This window comes from Panulirus ornatus, chromosome 26 (assembly GCF_036320965.1).
Source record: "Panulirus ornatus isolate Po-2019 chromosome 26, ASM3632096v1, whole genome shotgun sequence".
Lineage (NCBI taxonomy): Eukaryota > Metazoa > Arthropoda > Malacostraca > Decapoda > Palinuridae > Panulirus > Panulirus ornatus.
Genome location: NC_092249.1, coordinates 1446047 through 1469113, shown reverse-complemented (window position 1 = coordinate 1469113; position 23067 = coordinate 1446047). Strand labels below are relative to the sequence as shown.

General features: G+C 42.9%; 1 protein-coding gene and 1 long non-coding RNA gene across 2 annotated transcripts in view; one reads left to right on the top strand and one right to left on the bottom strand.

The window, feature by feature from the left end:
- The window catches only part of LOC139757394 (uncharacterized), a 183073-nt gene extending 181508 nt beyond the window's left edge, over positions 1 to 1565 (top strand). Inside the window, exons 5-6 of the mRNA XM_071677839.1 lie at positions 470 to 656; positions 1411 to 1565. Of these exons, the coding sequence (XP_071533940.1) occupies positions 470 to 656; positions 1411 to 1499 (276 nt within the window). The 3' untranslated portion in view covers positions 1500 to 1565. The remainder of the gene's footprint in view (positions 1 to 469; positions 657 to 1410) is intronic.
- Positions 1 to 23067, bottom strand: part of LOC139757397 (uncharacterized) — a 244962-nt gene that overhangs the window by 1438 nt on the left and 220457 nt on the right. The gene's annotated exons all lie outside the window — the stretch shown is intronic.

The following is a 23067-nucleotide window of genomic DNA, read 5'->3' as shown; positions in this document are numbered from 1 at the left end:
GGTAGTGTGTGTTAACCTCAGATAAAACTAAATATCATAACACTGAACAGAATGAGCAGTAGTGTCTTCCTTATGTTATGTGTGAACATGTACAATGTTCTGTAAAGTGTTATAATACCCGTGTATATATCTCTCATATACACTACTGAACACACTATACAGATTCTCACAATAATAATCAGATTAATTTTGAAATCTGTGAGACAAAGAATGTTGTGAGAACAAAGCAATATCTCAGCTCCCCACTAGCTCTCCTCTCCCCACTCAACACCCCACATGAATTTCCTCTCCTCTCCCACCTGCCCAGAAGGCTTTCTCTCCCATCCCAGCTCCCTAGAAGGTCTCCTCTCCCTTCCTAACACCCCACGTGCATTCTCTCCCCACTCCCAGCTTCTCACGAACCTCCCCAGCAGCAGCCCCCTCCCCACAAAGCCTCACCTCTCATCCCGTTTTCATTCCTCCTTGACAGAGCTACGTGAGGCAGGTGGAGCAGGGGACCATCAGCCTCTTCTTCCAGGCCCGAAGTGACCTCTTCGAGCGAGGGGTCATCGCCGTCTCGTGCGTGACCTCGCTGGACAACCACCACAGGAGGTCAACACAGGTTCAGCTCTCGAACAGGGATTATCTCAGCGCAGAGGAATACTACTTCAACACGGGTAGGTCTGGGTACACACACGAGAGAGAGAGAGAGAGAGAGAGAGAGAGAGAGAGAGAGAGAGAGAGAGAGAGAGAGTAAAGAGAGTGTGCCTTCAACCATCCATTACCGTGGGGCGAGAGCAAGAGCGCTCACCACAGACACCCAGACAGACAGACAGACAGACGTAGGTTCAGCGAGGTATATCTGAAATACATCAAAGATTCCCAGATCTGAGGATGGAAAATCTTTTCAGGTCTGGGCTGGAGGAGTTCTTATTGCAGTACAGCTGGAGCAACAATACCGCTACTTTATTAAAGTGTGTTGATCCTGTGTTGGAGAAAATGTAAACATCATTTTGTGGAGTCTGGCCGAAATATAACTTGTAACTCCATCCAAGGCGACAGTAGAGGAACAGATGTGGAATATTCTAAGTCTATAAATCTTGGTTCCATAACCAAGATACATCTTGAGGTGCTGAAGTGTTAGTACAGGAGGAGAAACACGAGAGAAATACAAGGAATTACTCGATCTCTGTCTGGCTGGCGGTGTCTGGCAATGATGCATCATTGCCAATAGCCACCATCGGAAATTACGGAGGAGAAAAATGTTAATCAACCATTTTATAAGTAGTTTGGAACACCTGTTTAAAATTAAATTCTTGCTCGTTATTCAATTAAGGGCACTATTTTCGCAGGAGGGAGAACCCCCATTTTTCATGGGGGAGTTTAATAAGATTTGTCGGGATCATATTAACCCGTTTTCTTTGTTTCCAGGGAAGAAGAAAACCCCGGCCCCAGTTCTTCTGGCCTCAGCCACCTTCCTGCTGCCCTGGCTCACCGCTTCACTGCTTCCCTTGGCCTAAGATTTGTATCCACAAACTAACATTAATCCCTCACTATGTATATGTGTAAATAAATGTTTAAATGTATTTGAGTATCATTATAACATACATCCCATCAAACTTTCTTTATGAAGGATGAGGTATGTTGTTATTACATTACATTTTTCTTTTGGCGTGTTTACCCGATTCATCGTTTTCTTTATAAATGTCCGGCCATCATGCCCACGCGACGTAATGTATCGCTCAAGAGTCGTTCCGTCGTGCTCAAGGGTCGTTTCTTTGGGGTCAAGAGTCGTTCCGTCGCGCTCAAAGGTCGTATCATCGAGGTCGTGTTGCAACTTCGTACGCAAAAGGTCGTACCGTCATGCGAAAGGGTCGTTCCGTCGTCTTCAATGGTCATACCGGCGACCTGAGTCGTTCCGTCGTGCACAAGGGTCGTGTGTGTGGTACTGGTAGACTGGAGCTGGAGCAGCAGTCATGATGCTGGACACAACCAACACTTTATGATCATACAGTGAAACATTTGATGATACATAATATGTATAATTTCTCATATATTCTGTGATCACGTAAACACGCCAAGGACTAATATCTTTTCCTTCAATTGACAAAGAAAATCTTAAATGGAAAGTTGTCTAAAAAATATGACAAGAATGAAAATGAAAGTAGCGAAGAAATCTGAAAACAGGATTTCTTCGTGAATTGAAGCCGGGATTCGAACCCATCCAAACGGTCAATGATCCGAGGCGGGCGAGAAGATACGAGTTGTATACGAGTGTGAGGAGGAATATTACCACGACCACCACACCTTACACAAACTGCCCACATGGATCACACTGTCTTGTTCTGTCATAACAGCCACGGCGGCAGTTCAATGAAACTAGTCAGACAAGAGCGAACGATGATGTCAACCCAACACAACACAACCCAACCCCGTCTTCTACCACACTTGATCACCGGCGGGCTCCACCTTGAGCACGGCGGTACGACCCTTAAACATTAAAGTAAGAGCCTTATATGTGTATATGTATATATATATATATATATATATATATATATATATATATATATATATATATATATATACATATATATATATATATATATATATATATATATATATATATATATATATATATATATATATATATTCTTCTTTCAAACTATTCGCCATTTCCCGCATTAGCGAGGTAGCGTTAAGAATAGAGGACTGGGCGTTTGAGGGAATACCCTCACTTGGCCCCCTTCTCTGTTCCTTCTTTTGGAAAATTAAAAAAAAACGAGAGGGGAGGATTTCCAGCCCCCCGATCCCTCCCCTTTTAGTCGCCTTTTACGTCACGCAGGGAATACGTGGGAAGTATTCTTTCTCCCCTATCCCCAGGGATATATATAAAATGACCTTCATATGCAAGGGTCGCATAGTCGTGCTCAGACGCGTCATGTTTAGGGCGTCGTACCGTCGTGTTCCTGGGCTGATACATGCTTAAGGGGCATAGCCTTCCCCTCAAGGTGTCGTACCACTGTGCTCACGTGTCCGTACAACCGTACTCAAAGGATCGTACCACAGTTTCAGGGGTCGTACCACAGTGTTCAGAGGTCGTACCACAGTGTTCAGAGGTCGTACCACAGTGTTCAGGGGTCGTACCACAGTGTTCAGAGGTCGTACCACAGTGTTCAGGGGTCGTACCACAGTGTTCAGGGGTCGTACCACAGTGTTCAGAGGTCGTACCACAGTGTTCAGAGGTCGTACCACAGTGTTCAGGGGTCGTACCACAGTGTTCAGAGGTCGTACCACAGTGTTCAGGGGTCGTACCACAGTTCTCAAGGGTTCATCAAACTGCTAATTCGTCTGGCTGCAGTGTACAACCGTGGTGGGGGTGGCCAGCTCACAGTCAGTTTACACAAGCAAATTAATCTAAAACCCGGGCATCAAGGCCCAGCTGTGGCAGCCCCACTGGTGGCTGGTGCAGACCGTGTGCAAATTCACGAAAGCATTTCTTGTTACGCATGTGGGACTTAATCTGGCAAACCATGGGAGGCGGAGCGTTGCGGGGGACCAGGTGCTGGATGGTATGGGAGCTGTGAAATGGGGTTAAAATGGGGATGAAAATGGGGTTAAGAAATAGGGTGGAGGAATAAGGTTGAAAATAGGGGTGGAAATTGGGTTAAGAAATACGGTAGAGGAACAAGGTTGAAAATAGGGATGGAAATTGGGTTAAGAAATAGGGTGAAGGAATAAGGTTGAAAATAGGGATGAAAATTGGGATGAAATAGGGTGGAGGAATAAGGTTGAAAATAGGGATGGAAATTGGGTTAAGAAATAGGGTGGAGGAATAAAATTGAAAATAGGGATGGTAATTGGACTAAGAATTAAGGTGGAGAATGAGGATAAAAATAGGGAAGAAATCTGGGTTAACAAATAGGGTGGAGGAATGGGGCTACGAAATAGGATGAAAGAACGGTTCAAAGAACTGTTTTGTGACGAAGGTGGGATGAGCACTGGGGATTAAAACTGAAATGGTTTAGAAATGGGGGAGAAATGGGGATTAGGGGAAGTGTGGTGAGATGATGTGGGAAAATGGGGAGATTATGGGGGAGAAACAGAGAGAGCGTGCTGCTCTTCGGAGAGGAAATGAGATATATTTCTTTTAAGGAAGACAAAATATATATTTCTAAGTAAATGATTTTCTAAGTTTTAGAGTACATCTCTTTCATGGTTAAAACACAGAATAAATACGAAATAAAAATACTGAATCACCATTACCTTATAACGCTTTGTAAATTCCACAAAATCGAATCAAATCAAAAGGTAATTACTCCGTTTTCAGACAATTATTGCCCAGGGGTTGTGAACAACCCGCAGGGATATACCAACGACAGCTTTTATTTACGAAAAAAAAAAATTTTTTTTTTACTTTTTTTAATTACGACGTGAAGCCGAGGTCGGCCATGTGACGAATCTTTTAAATTCTCACAGATCACGTGGATGTTCAGAGAGAGAGAGAGAGAGAGAGAGAGAGAGAGAGAGAGAGAGAGAGAGAGAGAGAGAGAGAGAGAGAGAGAGAGAGAGAGAGAGAACAGAAAACTAAAGAGAAGATGGTGAAAAACGTGTGATGTAAATGAAGGAAATCATAAAGTATAAAAGGAAACTTACGTCTCTATGACACCGGCAATTATTCTAACGACCTCTGGCATACGTGAGCAGTACGGTACGACCCTTGACATGATGACCTGACACCCGAAGATGATGACCTCGTCATCTTACCAAACGATCGTACCGTCGTGCTCTCACGGGGTAACACGGTGTGTGTGTGTTCAAGGGTCGTACCGTCGTGCTCAAGGGTCGTACCGTCGTACTTCAGGGTCGTATTGTCGTGTTAAATTGTTAAAGATCGTCTTTACATGCCCTGGATTACGGAAGATGAGGCATATATATATATATATATATATATATATATATATATATATATATATATATATATATATATATATTACTCGACCCGTAACAAAAATTGTACTAATTTTCCGTCACATTTAAGTCAGGTATAATGATTCTTAATTCATTATTTCTCCTGTAATGTACACAAGCATTACTGTTGTCCTGGGAGACAGATATGTAGCAGAGCCAGACTAACCTTGAAGCATTTTATAGACTTGTATGATCCTCAAGTCGTTACAAAAAGCCATCAAATCCTCGACATTGTATCATAAACAACATAAATAATGAATACGAACTTCCTCTCGTACCTCACATTTGCCTCTCGTATTAAAACGTCTTAATAAAAACCTGTTAAAGCTGTTGCCTCTCATGTTCTCCTCCCGTAGCACGAGACTTGATTCAACGTTAAGAACATCACAGCAAAACTTGTGGCGGCAGAAACCTGGCAAAACCCAGGTTCGAACCCGTGCATCAGCCTCACACACAAGACATTATCGCCACGCTGCCACTGACTTCGTACCCAAAGCAAGAAAATCAAACTCCCATTTTCCATATCAAAGGAAAATGTACTCCAGGGTGTTGTGTTTAGAGTAAAAATAAATCAAATTTGACGTTACGAAAATAATTCCATAAAAGTTATAAGATACTTTAAATGATGGATTATATCCCAATCATTAATCCCTATCATCTGCTATCATCAGTGAGTAATTAAATTATCGGAGATATTATCAACATCATCATAACCGCCATCATTATGATCATAATCTTACAATCATTGTTGACGTGTGCTAATAATATTACCATCATCATCATCATTACTATAAAAGTAAATATTAGTTCAGTACAAGCGTCATCATACTTACCTAACCATCATAACTACCATCATGTTCATCATAACTACAACCATGATAATTACCATCATGTTCACCATAACTACAACCATGATAATTACCATCATGTTCATCATAACTACAACCATGATAATTATCATCATGTTCATCATAACTACAACCATGATAATTATCATGTTCATCATAACTACAACCATCTTCATCATCATCATCACCATAATACCACAGGGTTGGCTTCCTCCGCTGTTTGCAGAATTCAACATTCTTAATTAGCTTCCCTTAATGTTCACATTTTATTTACTCACATTCAAATTCCCTTCCCAACCCTCCAACGCTGGATGGAGTAAAAATAATCAAGATTAGAACATAATTGTTATATCTAGTTATTTCTCTCCACAATTATAATAAACGAATATGAAGAACATCGACTAATATTTGACTAAATTCTTCTTCAACTAATTAAAACATGATGCTGAAGACTAGAGTAACTTCGAGGCAAGTAATTTCAGAGTAATCAACCATAAACAATATAGTCAGTTATCATATTACTGAGGTTATGTATACCAGTTGATCAAATACAATAACACATCAGATTACTATCTACAAGAATATCATCAGTACAGCAAGACAATTTCTCAACATCTTAGGTTGGACAAAATATCTACAGGGACGACAACTGTTGGTACGTCTTCCATTTTCTACAAGTGTCACTTTGGTGTTGTGTTGCCGAGCACCGCGGTTACCTGCTTAACTACATCACGTAATACGAACCAGTTATTGCGTCACGTGATTTCTGTATGGGTGTTGGCAACCTGGTGATGGTCTGTTATGACGTCTGTTTGTTTCCTAAAACCACGAAGCTATGAAGGTCTTCACCTCGTCATGTCTTTCCTAATAACTACATACATTCTGTCTCTCATAAGAAAAGGACAAGATTTTCCATTTCCTTGAAAAGTTTCACCATTTCCTCTATTTCCATTCCTCCCTTTCATCCAACCAACCGTCTTCATATTTCAATTAAATCCCGACCTGGATGTGGACTTTCGTCCATGAGTGGACGTTAGAGCCATCAAACATTATGAAAAAATGAATCAAGATTACATGGGTTACCCTCTTAATCATAAGATTATTACATTTTCCTTAAAATAAAAATGACAACCTCAAGTGACGTAATATAGGGACTCGTATAACCATTCTACCACTTATTGTTATAGAAGGAAAATGGTTAATATTAGGTAGACTTATATAACTATTACGGGACTTAATTCCTCTTTTCATGTTCAGCAAAGAATAGAACAACTATTACATGTATTTCAATTCAAATACTTTAATCTTTACACACACACACACACACACACACACACACACACACACACACACATATATATATATATATATATATATATATATATATATATATATATATATATATATATTGGAAAGGATCACAATTTTGCGCGTGATCAAGAGCCATCAAACATTATGAGAAAATGAATCAAGATTACATGGGTTACCCTCTTAATCATAAGATTATTACATTTTCCTTAAAATAAAAATGACTACCTATGGACAATCACATGTTTACCAAATGGCGTCCTAGCTTCGTCTCTTCGATGTATATCAACTGACTGTTATATTTCTCTCTTGTGTCTCCCCTGATGACGTGACTATTACACGAAAGTGCACTTGGGAACTTTTCGTGTTTCATTTTCCCCGTGGACTCACAGGAATATATATATATATATATATATATATATATATATATATATATATATATATATATATATATATATATATATAAGATTTTTAAGGTTATTCACATGTAAGTGTAGTTTCGTAGGTGTATACATGAGCAGCCAGGTTGCAACACATACTTGGATATGCGGTCCGCAGACTCAAATAGACTGACTGATCACAGGCTAAGTGCAGCTGGGGCCCAGAATAAGCTGTGGATTTAGAGTGAGGTCTGCAGAGTCCACCTGAGATTTACATTCTGCAACCTAAACATCTCTTCACCTTTTTTTTAGAAATCAAATGTTTGTATGCTTAAATTTAACGTGCACAACGTTAGTAACGATAACAATGATAATAAATGATGATGATGATGATGATGATAATAATAATAATAATAATAATAATAATAATAATAATAATTCCCGAGGTTGTCTAAGCTGGTGAAGTAATTGATGTGAGAACCAGGTTCAGGTGGACAGTGTCTTGCTTTACACTGCAAGAAAGAATTCCTCCCTTGTTACTGCAGGGAGTGACGGAGCCTCCCGTGTCACTGCAGGGGAAGACAGTGACCCGCCTGACACTGCAGTGAGAAGCAGGGGAGGACCTCACCTGCTGTGTCATCCCCCCTCCAGGGAAGCCGCCTCGCTGGGCACATGAACTTGTACGATAAGTTGGTTAATTCTTCGCAAAGTTTGTGTTTCATGGAGTAATCATGTGCATGGCTCCACCCCCCACTCCACCCCGTCCCAGTCAAAATATAAAAACTTTTCAACTACAACACGAATATTACTTTAACATTACCCACTACAACACGAATATAACTACAACCTTACCCACTACAACACGAACACCAGTACAGTTTGGACGACGGCAACACAAATATTACAACAGTTTTCATCAATACAACAGGAATTTTACAACCAAGCTAACCAATACAACAGGAACATTACAACCATGCTAACCAATACAACAGGAACATTACAACCATGCTAACCAATACAACAGGAACATTACAACCAAGCTAACCAATACAACAGGAACATTACGACCAAGCTAACCAATTAAACAGGAACATTACAACCATGCTAACCAATACAACAGGAACATTACGACCAAGCTAACCAATTAAACAGGAACATTACAACCATGCTAACCAATACAACAGGAGAATAATACTACAGTTCTAACAACATCTGACAAGGTTCTACATTTTATCTTACATCAAGAAACTACTTATACACATCTTACCAACAACTGAATATCAAGCGTGGTTTTACGTTGTAATTTCTATCCAGACAACTTTCCCAAATATTCATGATATTCAGGTCCTAAAAGACATGAAGTGAATCATAAAACCTCACATTCAATATCGCTGACACAGTATCTCGAGCCAGCCAAGAAATATATATATATATATACATATATATATATATATATATATATATATATATATATATATATATATATATATATATATATATATATATATAAAATAGTCAGGATAATGCAATTTAAGGTGACGCTTGAGGCAAACTTTGAGGTAATGTTATCAAGATGAAGTGAGAATATAAAGTGTCTGGCCCCCAGGTTGGGTCAGGTGTACAGTACATGGGACATTCTCACAGGCCACCTGGCAACTATGGATGGGTGTACCTTGCCCACTGTGGATGGGGTACCTTGGCCCAGTGTGGATGGGGTACCTTGGCCCAGTGTGGATAGGGTACCTTGGCCACTGTGGAAGGGGTACCTTAGCCAGTATGGATGGGGTACCTTGGCCAGTGTGGATGGGCTCGGCCAATGTGGATGGGGTAGCTCGGCCAGTGTGGATGGGGTAGCTCGGCCAGTATGGATGGGGTAGCTCGGCCAGTGTGCGTGGATGGGGTAGCTTGGCCAGTGTGCGTGGATGGGGTAGCTTGGCCAGTAAGAGCAGCAGGGGAAGGTCTGGGTAGGAGAGGACGAAGCCTAGTCACTGGTCGCGACGGTCGTGGTGGCCGGACGACCAGAACCAGAGGACACAAGAAACCTGGACGAAATGTTGATCGTCACGACACGAAAATCAATCTGGTTCGTCCGAAAGAATGACGAAAATAAACGCATGGTAAGAACAAAATAAACGCATGGTAAGAACAAAATAAACGCATGGTAAGAACAAAATAAACGCATGGTAAGAACAAAATAAACGCATGGTAAGAACAAAATAAACGCATGGTAAGAACAAAATAAACGCATGGTAAGAACAAAATAAACGCATGGTAAGAACAAAATAAACGCATGGTAAGAACAAAATAAACGCATGGTAAGAACAAAATAAACGCATGGTAAGAACAAAATAAACGCATGGTAAGAACAAAATAAACGCATGGTAAGAACAAAATAAACGCATGGTACGAACAAAATAAACGCATGGTAAGAACAAAATAAACGCATGGTAAGAACAAAATAAACACATGGTAAGAACAAAATAAACGCATGGCAAGAACAAAATAAAAAAAATGATTAGGGATGAAAAACAACGAAGGAAAGGTGAAAGACAAAGAGAAATAAAACGAAAGAAATGAATGAAATGAAAAGAAAAAGGAAAACACAGTGAATGACAAGATAATCTAAACATTTGTTTATTCTTCTTTATATGGCGTACAGCACCAGGGAGGCAAGAACAGACTAACCAACTACACCAACATATAGATCAGAATCCAATAAGCATCAGAGTCCTACAGTCTCCCTAGGACTTCCCCGACCCTACCGCCGGGCTACGTAGCAGGCGACCCGACATCCAATCTTTCCATAAAATGTAAGATGAAAGACAATAAAAAGTTCTCACGAATTAGAAACCCTGCCATCAAAGACGCCATACATAGTGGCGTCTCTTTTGCCCTCGAGGAAAGCTTATCTTAAGCTGAAGCGGCGGTTGTGAGGTGTGGATACAGGATAGGTTCAGTGGAGTCCCACTCCACTAACGGCTAGGAGGAGGAGGAGGAGGAGGAGGTGGATAGTGAGGGAGGCTAGAGGACGACACTGGCCACCAGGGCAGAAGATGGAGATGAGACACACACACTCGGTGTTGATGGGTGGTGGGCTAAGGGGGTCGGCTTGACCCTCAATGGGGTAGTTAGACTGTTAAGGAGTTGTGACACACACACACACACACACACACACACACACACACACACACATACAACTAAGACAACAAGAGAACCCAGTCACAAACATATGATATAACAAAGCCCCTCCCCTGCCAGTAAAAATACATATGCATACCTACATATGTATATGTATTGTATGCGGATACAGATATACATCATACACTTATCTAAGTTACAGATTTGGTCTTGTATGGCAGGTGTGGAGCATCTCACTGCTGGACCGGATGCAAAACAATTGTATTCCACAACCCTTCCCTCACACAACCCCGCACCACAACTTTAAAACGAAAGAAAACATCACACGTGAGTTGCGACCCGGAGAAAAGGAATCCCATTTTCTAACAATGAGATGTTCATTGTTTATAATGAATTTGAAGGGATTGTTGTAAGGCTCTCTTGTACTACTCGGAGCACGACGGTACGACGCTTGAGCACGACGGTACGACGCTTGAGCACGACGGTACGACTCTTGAGCACGACGGTACGACCCATGAGCACGACGGTACGACGCTTGAGCACGACGGTACGACTCTTGAGCACGACGGTACGACCCTTGAGCACGACGGTACGACGCTTGAGCACGACGGTACGACGCTTGAGCACGACGGTACGACTCTTGAGCACGACGGTACGACTCTTGAGCACGACGGTACGACTCTTGAGCACGACGGTACGACCCATGAGCACGACGGTACGACGCTTGAGCACGACGGTAGAATTTTCGGGTAGTTATAGTCTGGGTCAAAATTTGTTCTCTTATACTTCACTAAAGACATTATCCCAAACTAAATATAAAGATAATACTTAACAGTAAATAATCTAAGTTTATCTTTATCCTCCTTACAAGTCTCTCATTTACTAATTAGTGATGACGGAAGGTTGGCATGGTCTACACCATCATCATGGGAGGCTCTTGCGATACAAGGTCAACTGTCGTATGTTTTATGAAGGAATTACTGACGTGATTAACCCCTGAGTGTGTGAAGACGGTCATTATACTACGTCACGACACTAATTTGGCCAAACCTGCCACGCCAACTGGTGCTGGGGTCGTGCAGTGGGTCAGGCGAACGGGGTCAGTGTCTGGGGTCAAGGTTCGCTGCCTTCCACGACCTCAGTCAGTAACACGTGCGACGTAGGGTCACACTCACAAGGGCGTCGTCAGAGCTGGACAGACCAGGAGAACGACGAAAAGACAGACAGACGTACAGACGTACAGACAGACGTACAGACGCACAGACAGACGTACAGACGCACAGACAGATGTACAAACAGACGTACAGACGCACCACAGTCAGCTCAAACATAGCTTCAGTCACCAGCGGACTCCATGTAAATCAGACGGGCGCGGGTCTACGTAATAATGAATTATCAACAATCTGGGGCAATTACGCAATTATCATCGGGCGAATTAACGAGATCAGTGTAATCAATGAGGCGGAGGTGTCGGAGGACCTGCCACACACCGAGGTAATTATGTTGGTGGCTCAGGTCCAGGTCAGGGCCATCAGGGCGTGGCTCAGGTCCAGGTCAGGGCCATCAGGGCGTGGCTCAGGTCCAGGTCAGGGCCATCAGGGCGTGGCTCAGGTCCAGGTCAGGGCCATCAGGGCGTGGCTCAGGTCCAGGTCAGGGCCATCATAGTATCAGGTCGCCTGGATCAAGATGGCTGACATTTCTGGCGGAGTCGTTCATATGTTGCACGTTCGCAGCCGTCCACACGCTGCGTCACCTTCTGCCTTCACGTTTGAACGCCTCTAGCTCCCCCTATGTACCCAACGCTTAGCTATCAGGAGTGACTCACCCACACAACCTCCCCACACTGACTCCACGCCCCACACTGACTCCACGCCCCACAGTGACTCCACGCCCCACACTGACTCCACGCCCACGAGTCTCCATGGTCCACGCACCCTCCCTCCTCCCCCCACCACGTGACACATGGCCTCATGTAACTATTGTACGTTTTTTAAAGTATTTTCCGAAAACCTTTAAAACCTATCATGCGAACATCACAACCTAACCAATGTTAAGTAAGGTCTCCCATCCTGTATTACTGTGTGTCACGTGTTTACTGTACAGCTGGCAACGGTCACACTAACCAAATGACGTAGGGAAATGACCTAATGATGAAGTGGTTCCAGGTCGCATTATGAACACTTCCACTACGCGTAGGTAGCAACACGTCTTCAAGTGTACAGATAAAAGAGCAAGTATTAGGATATGTGTCAAGTGGTGCGGGCGTGGCTGGTCCCTCCACATCTTCACTTTCATTATTACTGATCTATAAATACCCGGAGGAGCGCAGCAGATCTCATCACAACTTCCTAACTATTTGGTACTAAATCTGGCCACATGGAGGCCGACCTCCAGCCTCATTCTGACCCGCCAACTTACTTGACGACGACGAAGACGACGACAACACCCACGTAAATACGAGAGACAAAGTTGAACTGGAATTTAATACAACAAATGTCATCATCCAAACACATAAATAGAAGCAGAAACACACACACACACACACACACACACACACACACACACACACACACACACACACATGATGCAGGAACTTCACAACATAAGTCACGGAGTAATATAGTGTGTGTGTGTGTGTGTGTGTGTGTGTGTGTGTATGTGTGTGTGGCTATCAAGGGAGCTCAATCTGGCTCTCTAATTGGAGGCTTGAGAGCCCAGCAGCAGGAGGCAGCCTTTGACGACAGCGATATAATTGAAGCTATTGAACATTTTCCATAAGTGTTTGTCCTGCTGATGTGACGCTCGCCTTCCCTACCACGCGGCACACGTCGCTGGCCCCGGCAACCTGTCTCTGGCCCCACCAACCTGTTTCTGACCCCCGACAACCTGTTTCTGACCCCCGACAACCTGTGTCTGGCCCCGTCAACCTGTTTCTGACCCCCGACAACCTGTTTCTGGCCCCGTCAACCTGTTTCTGGGCCCCTTTAACCTGTTTCTGGCCCCCGTTAACCTGTTTCTGGCCCCGACAGCCTGTTTCTACCACCCATTAACCTATTTCTGGCCCCGTCAACCTGTCTCTGGTCCCTGCAGCCTGCAACTTGTTTCTGGCCCTCGACCATCTTGTCCTCTTCTGGGAACTTTGATACGTGGACGATAAATAATCATCTATTTTCCGTGTTTGTTTTCCATCTTGGTGAGGCGCCTGAGGTGGATGGAGAGGGTCTACACATGTATATTTCTACGTGTGTTATCACTTGGTATCAATAATGTGGTGTGGGTTGATAACATTAATTATAACAGGTGTATGTCTGGGGTATGCCTGTTAACTTTCGTGATACAATATTCTGTAGAAACGTAATAGTCATTAAGGTAAAATTATGAGTGTCATTAACATCACTTAACATCAAGCTTTGGTACAGAAATCGAGAAGAGGCAAACGTTCACTGGGCGATGAAGAAAATGAGAGGAGGGTTTTATCACCCATCAAATGATCTCGATTCTCGTACGTTTGGCTTCATTTCCAGACGAAGCCTTCATAAACACGATGGTTACTATCTATCACACTGGCTTACCTGCTCAAGGTGAGTGGCTATTACGATACAGCAAAGATATGACAAGTGATTCTATCAGAGGGCAGCACCTACGTGAAGGCTACATACACGAGTGATATCAAACGTAGCATCGTAATTGTATGTTGTTGGCCTAGACTGAGGATAAAGTGGCACCCACGGAGGCAGTAATGATCTGTGTCTTGCATTGAAAGACATCGATTTCCAGCAACGAAACCCAGTGACGCCACATGATGGAGACGAAGCGTCCACCAGGTGTGTGTGTGTGTGTGTCTCTCTGGCTCACACATCTTAACACAGTCATTCCAGGAACACTGGAACTTGTGCGAAGGCGTCTACACTCAGCATACACCAGCTGACTAGAAGGCTGTAAGGCGTAGAGCCATCAGGTCTTATATATATATATATATATATATATATATATATATATATATATATATATATATATATATATATATATATATATATATATCTGTTTTCATCAGCCCTTTCTGCCCTGAAATATTCTTATTGATTTAAGGTGTTCGTGGACTCCTCAACCATCAATTCTAAAAGTCAATTCAATCTTGCACTTATATTACCATTAAACAATACATCACTCATCTCGAGTTCCAGCCTACTTCTTGGCTGAGTTATTTGGCTGTACGACATACCCTTTTAATTTAGCATTGACGATGTTTTCCCTTGCCTACATACACAGGGTTCCTAGTCAAGTGCAACCCGAAGCTTAGCGTGGAAAAGCAGATTACGTCCACACAAACTAAACACGAACATTAAGACTCAGTCTCTATCTATCTAGGTCGTTACAATCCTCAGAGAAGCCCAGAAGGATCTGAGTCGCTAAGCTAACAAGAAATCCTCACTAAGGCTTCTACAAGTCCTCAGACATAATCATGTTCTTGAGGGATTCAGTGAGAAGAAAAATCAACATATGAATGACTAATGATTGGGTCATTAGGCAGGTCATTAAAGTGTGTTATTCGACGCTGTTTACTCGACACCTGAAGAGGCAATAGACAGTATGATCATTAAAACTGACATTAATGATTTTTATTTCTTATTGTATACACGAAGGTACTACACCAAACCCGCCACCATCACCTCCTGTCGCTACCAGAGATCCCTCGTCCCCGAGTTGCAGTTCAGCACCATAATGGAACTTGTACAGACTGCTACAAGTACAGCCTCATCCCAACCACCATGAACACCATCAACATAATCACACACCACATAACCTCCAACTTTATAATCTGATAGACTTTCTCTGTATTATCAATCTCTGACTTCAGTCAACTTATATACAGTTTCCTGCTCTCTCTCTCTCTCTCTCTCTCTCTCTCTCTCTCTCTCTCTCTCTCTCTCTCTCTCTCTCTGTACATCCAGAGAACAACCGCTTTCCCTGGAAATCTCCCCCCCCCCTCCACCCCCACCCCTCCCCTCGAAACAGAAAAGACTCCAACAGAAACAGTTTTGTGGAACAACAAGACGATGCATAAGAGGATTATGGATAGTCATTTGTCCTGACTCTGGGCAAAAATAGATTGTTTCCCAGTAGCTTTGTGTGGCGTCTTGCGCGCACTTGGTCTCGCGACCCGTTATCATGGCATTATGCTGTGTTCATGATCGACTCTGGCTAATGTTAAGATTCTCATGAATATGTCCATGGCGTCCCAGCTACGTCTCTGCCTTGTATAGCAACTGACTGGTACATTTCTTTCTTGTATGTCCCCTGATGATGTGATCATAGCAGAAAAGTGCACTTGGGAACTTATCGTGTTTCATTTCCCCGTGGATTAGAAGGAAAATATACATACATGCCATCTCTACCAACTTGACCTCAATTCTTGGTCCACTTTCCCTGTGTTCCAGTCTTGGTTGTCCTTCCACACTTTTAGGGATATTACTTGTACTTCTGAGAGCTGGCTACTTCTGGGTCCCCCGCCATTAGGTTGACCACGTAAAAATCGGAAAACCATTAAGTCGAATGATTACCACGTAGCCGTTGCCAACTCAAGGGCGGGACTGTGTGGTGTCTGTTTCTTTCCTTACACCACCAAGCTTTGGAACTCTATACCTTCTTATATCATTCCTATCACTATTCGCCTGACCCTTTTTAAAAGGCGAAGTCACCACCTACCTTCATCTCGTGTTCTTTACATCTTCTACCATATTTTCTTGCTTCATTCAATGTCTGGTTATAAAATAAGAATGATAACTGGTAGAAATGGAAAAGAGTAAGAGGAGTAATATCTAGATCTTATGTACCCAAAGCAATGAAGATATACTTCCTTTAAATTTTAGTCACTGTATAATGTCATTGTACTTCCTACGACGATGTTGTGCTACGATGCCATCTACAATGATGGTCGTAAAGGACTACATGATTACTGATATTACCCGGTAATTCAATACTGGTTACCGGGTAACTGTTTAATATCAAGGGTCATTAAATGAGAGTATCACTATAGGACTATTACAGTGAATACTGGTGGGATGAGACCTTGGTGTACATAAAGTCCAGTATACGATAGAAAGACGAGGGAATTAGAGTCTAAACTACCAAAAAATTCCTCCCGGATCGTTCCTTCTCCTAATCCCCTACAATCCCTCACGTTCCCAATCAGCCGGCGTCTGAGTGGGAATTACACATTTGGACCTACTCCCAACCCCCCCTAACCTGAGGTCCCAAACGCCCCCCTGGCCACCCCCGGATCACGTGACGCGATCGCTATGAACGATTGATCGAGCGATGGTTAACGAGATTCTCGTTCACTGGTTACTGATGATGTGTTGCTGACTGATAATAGATTGTGGGGATATGAGCGGGTATCTGTATAGATCAGACTAGAGCTGAAGGATTGGGTTGGAATGCCTTTGGAAGACCAAGAATTATCAGCTCGTTTGTTACGGTTATGTAAAATATGTAAATTAAGCCCATCCTTCTCCACATTCTCTCTCCTTTATTCATACATTTACTAATTCCTGTATTACAACTTTATTACCTGCATATGATTCATTACTTAAATAGGTTTTGTGTGTTTCCTTCGTATTTCTTGATCCTTCACTGTACATCGGGTCACTTGTTCTTGTAAAAGACTTAAGAGAAATATATATATATATAAAAAAACACTTTTCGAATCTATAACTTTAACCAGGTGCAAAAGAATCCTCCTTTGGAAATGTGGAATCCATATCATCATCTTCCAGGATCATCCTTAGATGAATGTAGTCAATATCATTCTGTGTTACCGTTTCAAAGGTTATTACGCCGTTTGTGTTCGAGCCAGACTACTTCAGGTAGGTGACGAAAGCTGTAGTTTGAGTTTCCTATTACAAAATGAAGCCATTCTATCTTTCCATCCATGTATCTCTGTGTGTTCCGGCTCACAGCTTTATTCTTTACAAAGAAAGAAAGAAAGAAAGAAAGAAAAAAATGGTTCGTGTTTCCTTTTGTTTCCTCTCGGCTACATTCCATTTTCTACATACGAATTTTCTTTTCCCATTTTCTGTACGACTTTCTCATTTCTACTGATTTTCTATACACGAATTTTTCTTCATGCTAAGTAAGTCTATTTGTTCTGAGATTCATCCGTTGTATTATCTTCAAACTATCATTCGCAGCCTTGTTACCAACTCTCATCATAACCACAACATCTTGTTGACGAAGTCAAGTGAACTGACATGTCTGGTGAGGTGACGTAAGATGACGTCACTACGTCTCTATAAGACGTCAAGAGCTTCAGCTGTGGTGTTGGATGCTGTGTCAGAGCCTCACACGAGCCTCCTCCTCTCACACACCTCCTGTCAAGATGCTCTTGTGGTCTGTCTCGTGTGTTTTGAGCAGGTCTGTTGTTAGCGTGTTATGAGCGACCCTCCCCGCCTGCCCAAGTTTTGAGCACCTTTATGAATCTCCATCGTCTAATTTGACCGTCTCATTAGAGTTTAAACTTTGTACATTAAAGGTAGATTAGGCTTCACTCCCCCCAGATGTGCACCAAACTTGGTCCTCCCGAAATTTGGATCTGGCAATTTATGGATGAAATATTAAAAGATTATAACCCGTTTTCAGCGAGGCTTGTGTGTCTATGGCCGACATCAATTCCCCGTGCGATACATATTGTCCAATACCCGACCACGTCTTCACTAACTTTCTAGATAAATATATCAAATGAAAATAGGATAAAAAAAGACTTTCTCTCCGGGCAACGTAGTTGGTAAAGAGCGATTGAGGGGAGAAAAAAAAAGCACATAAGTCTTGTATCAACTTCTGGACCACAATTCTCTGCCTCAAAATATTCTCTCTACTCCAAATTAATGCCAAGGAAATTGGCTGCGGGTCCCGACACCATCCCATAACATATGGCCATATTGTTCACTGATCCCCGGGCATTGTGCAGGATCAGGCAAAGATCTTGATGTACAATTATTGTCATGTGGGAATGAATATGGAGTGAGACGCCTGTGGTGTGAGGCACGACGCTTGAAGAGCCGTAGCAAACTGCTGGAAGGCGTACCATGCGTTAAGGCGTAGCATGCGTCACGGCGCAGCATGCGTCAAGGCGTAGCATGCGATAGGGCGTACCATGCGTCAAGGCGTAGCATGCGTCAAGGCGTAGCATGCGATAGGACGTACCATGCGTCAAGGCGTAGCATGCGTCAAGGCGTAGCATGCGGCAGGGCGTACCATGCGTCAAGGCGTAGCATGCGTCAAGGCATTGCATGCGTCAAGGAAACTGGCCTCCTTCAGGAGGTGTGTGACAGGTCAACAAGCAAGGATCCTAACCAGGTGTAGGAACGTACGTAGGATGTGGAATATTCTTCTTTGTGTGATTAGTAATCCTATGAGATGGTCGTCACACACATACATACACACACACACACACACACACACACACATACACACCAATCACCAAATCATCTAATTACCACCAAATTGCCACAAACGAGGACTTTAAACATATAATAACTGTCTATTTACATAACGCTGTGGATGATTTAAACGCCAAAGGGATTACCCCGAGAGCATCATCGAGTTACATTACAAAACATAAATGATATTAATTATATTCTCCACCGAGTCTTGTCTTATATAAACCTCTTACAGGATCTGTATATAAACCTCTCACAGGATCTGTATATAAACCTCTCACAGGATCTGTATATAAACCTCTCACAGGATCTGTATATAAACCTCTCACAGGATCTGTGTATAAACCTCTCACAGGATCTGTATATAAACCTCTCACAGGATCTGTATATAAACCTCTCACAGGATCTGTATATAAACCTCTCACAGGATCTGTGTATAAACCTCTCACAGGATCTGTATATAAACCTCTCACAGGATCTGTATATAAAAAGTAATTGACGACTTAAAAGATCTTGTCATTAACTAGTCTGGCATAAGGAGACATTTTCTTTGTTATTCTGTCGGTAAGCTTAAAGCTTAGGATTATCTTATCTCGCACGCCTCCTCGGCCTCGGCTAAAGCACCAGACTAAGCTGGCTCAGATTCGTTTACAAGTCGCACAATGTGTTCCCTCTGTCGTTTTCTCTATATTCTCCTCATCAGATGCAGAAACACTTAACGTTCTCTCTGTCTCTCTCTCTCTCTCTCTCTCTCTCTCTCTCTCTCTCTCTCTCTCTCTCTCTCTCTCTCTCTCTCTCTCTCTCTTTCTCTCTCTGTATATATATATATATATATATATATATATATATATATATATATATATATATATAAAGATACGATATGTAAGTATGAGACAGAGGCCATGAGGTTGACCATTCACCCCAGAGACCCCAGAAGACCCAGGACTAAGCCTGGGTGGAGCTGGTCTCTGGGGGGGTCCCATCCCTAGACAATGGCAACATCGATTTCTAAAAGCTTAGTCAAGCACGCTTGAAGCGGACGTCGCCCCCGGGACCTTGAGAACGACTAACTCAGCCTCCTGCTCTGCCACACACACACACACACACACACACACACACACACACAGTCTCTGTGTGTCCTGGGTAATCCTGACTGCTTGAATGGCTGTGTTCAACATCCTGCTTGAGCCTGAATGCTGGTAATCGCCTCATTAACATGTGTAAACCGTGTGCTCTTTGTACAAGCGTCTCAGCCAGTACTCCAGCAACAGCCCTGCAGGCCTGAGTGCAGATCCGCGGGCCAGCCAGCTGTGTGCTGGTGTTCCAAGTAATTTCTGTGCCACAATCGTCTCTCCTGAGTGGTATACCCCGGTCAAGTGCATCAACTTAACCTCCTCCTTATGTGGTAAAGTAAGACAAAGATGATGAAAACTGGCCTTTATGGTATTCACGGCTCACGACGAAAGCCCATTAGTATAACACTTTCTATATATTCCTCGTGAACTGTCTATGTAATCTATGTATCTACCATCATGATGAAGGTCTACATATCTACTTCTTGGACTTCTATCTATCTATGATCATTAAGCCCATCATCCACACGAAGGATGAGGGACACACATCCTTGATACATCTGTCGCCGGATGTAATGTTTGAAGGGGCCTGGCTGGGCTACACAACCCCCAGCCCCTGGTTCGAGGCCTGGGGGCTGGCACGCCCACGTCCCAGGGGTACATGTCACACCCATCTGGCCAGGGATGTGTATACCCCAGCTCTTCCATACCTTCTCTCTCTCTCCTGACCCTATCTAAACTTCTTGTGTTGTGAGGTTACATGCAACAAATGCTTCTTAACTAACACACTAGATGTTCAAAACATGAAAGCATTTTCTAACAAACGCTGGTGCTAGTATTAGCTAACAGGCGTTCTAACACAAGATGACATCCCAGCGTCTCAGACAAGTGTATCATCGAAGCATTTCCACTTTATGTCAGACTCAGAACCATGAGAGTTAGCCAGAACCTAAGATGACCCATCACCTGGCCACACACCACCTCGCTCATGTACTAATTCTTTTCTGAAACACAGAGGCAGTACGGTCATGCTCAAGGATCGTACCGTCGTGCTCAGCGATCGTGCCGTCGTGCTCAGGGATCGTACCGTCGTGCTCAAGGGGTCGTACCGTCGTGCTCAGGGATAGTACCGTCGTGCTCAGTGATCGTACCGTCGTGCTCAAGGATCGTACCGTCGTGCTCAAGGGGTCGTACCGTCGTGCTCAGGGATAGTACCGTCGTGCTCAGTGATCGTACCGTCGTGCTCAAGGATCGTACCGTCGTGCTCAGTGATCGTACCGTCGTGTTCAGGGATCGTTCCGTCGTGCTCAGGGATCGTTCCGTCGTGCTCAAGGATCGTACCGTCGTGCTCAGTGATCGTACCGTCGTGTTCAGGGATCGTACCGTCGAGCTCAAGGGGTTGAATCCCTATGTCTTTGCCGTCGGCAAGACCATGTTGTCTTGTGAGCAAGAAGGACATGTAGAACACTAGCGTCCTCTTCCTTGCACTATACAAGAAAGTTTTCCAATTACCGGACCCTTGAGCCAACAACACAACCACAACTTTACTCACAACCAATTCCTCTCTACTGTTGTAAGTGTTCAGCATCACACACACGATACATTTGTATCTAAACACGGCAGCGCTACACCCTGAAGAGGGGAATCACACGGAGCAACCACATCTAATTTTCTAAAAAGGTGGTCTAAGTAGTCAACCACTGGTCAGTAGTTTAAGGAACGCCTTTACCGTTGTTCAGTGATTAAATAGGGATTGAGGACTAAACAGGAGTTTAGGGAATTTAATACTAAACAATGGTTTAGGGAATCTATCACTCTTCCGTTGTCAGGGGAATCATTACTGCATTTCAAGTTTAGTGAATCTAATGCCAAACAACAGTTAAATAAATCTAACAACGTTGAGTCATTAAGGTAATTCATTACTGAAGAGTAGCTTAAAGGAAATTCAAAATTTCCCACAGAGACAATAATAATATTGTCTATACAAGAGGCGAAGACTGGCAACATCAATTATGTCATCCCAGTGTGGTTACAAGTGTTCGAGTACACGGTAAACAAACAGTCTTTAATTACAGAACTAGCGTGAGCGAACGATCGACACCTCGAACAACGTCAGATGATTAACACAACTCATCAACACAAATACCAATTATCTCTTTCAAAACAATGTTGTTAGATATTCATTTCACGTTAGAAACTGAGTAGTTTTCCCCAAGTGGCTCCGTCTCTCTGATAAAGAAAATGGAGCTTGGTTAATGATAGTCACTATGTTTGCGTCATGCTTTAAACAGTACAGATAATGTTTGATAATTCTAGGTAAATGTCCCTCCAGGTTACACTACTACTTCAAAAGCCCAGGGTAAATGGTATGTGATTCCTTAGAGTAATCTACATTAACCCATATCAAAATAAAGCTACATGTTTCACTAGCCTTTATATATATATATATATATATATATATATATATATATATATATATATATATATATATAATGATAAAGGTAGTGATGACTGGCATCTCCCAGCATCAGTGTACACATAATCCAAACGTCAACACAACTCCTCACTGGTGTTCATCTGTCTCACACTAAAGTTACGTTTAGTGTCACATCTGTGGACGACTTCCTGTACGGGGAAATCATCGCGATATCTGTGGTCAAGTTCCACCCACCGTGGACATGTCAGCCGTAGGCCGGGGCACCGAACTTCAGCAGATGCTACAACATCATACTCAGTCCAGTGTGGTGTGTTACCCCGTCAGGTGTGGGGTTTAATCCACTGTAAGATAGTCTATTAAGAGGATTGAGTCGTGCTGGGGCAGGTCGCCCGTCCTACATTCATCGGCTGGATGGTATTGGTTGAGGTAATGACGGCATCTTAATAAAGGAACTAAAGTACAGACGAGGCGCCAGCTGTCTGGTGACCCATCATGGTG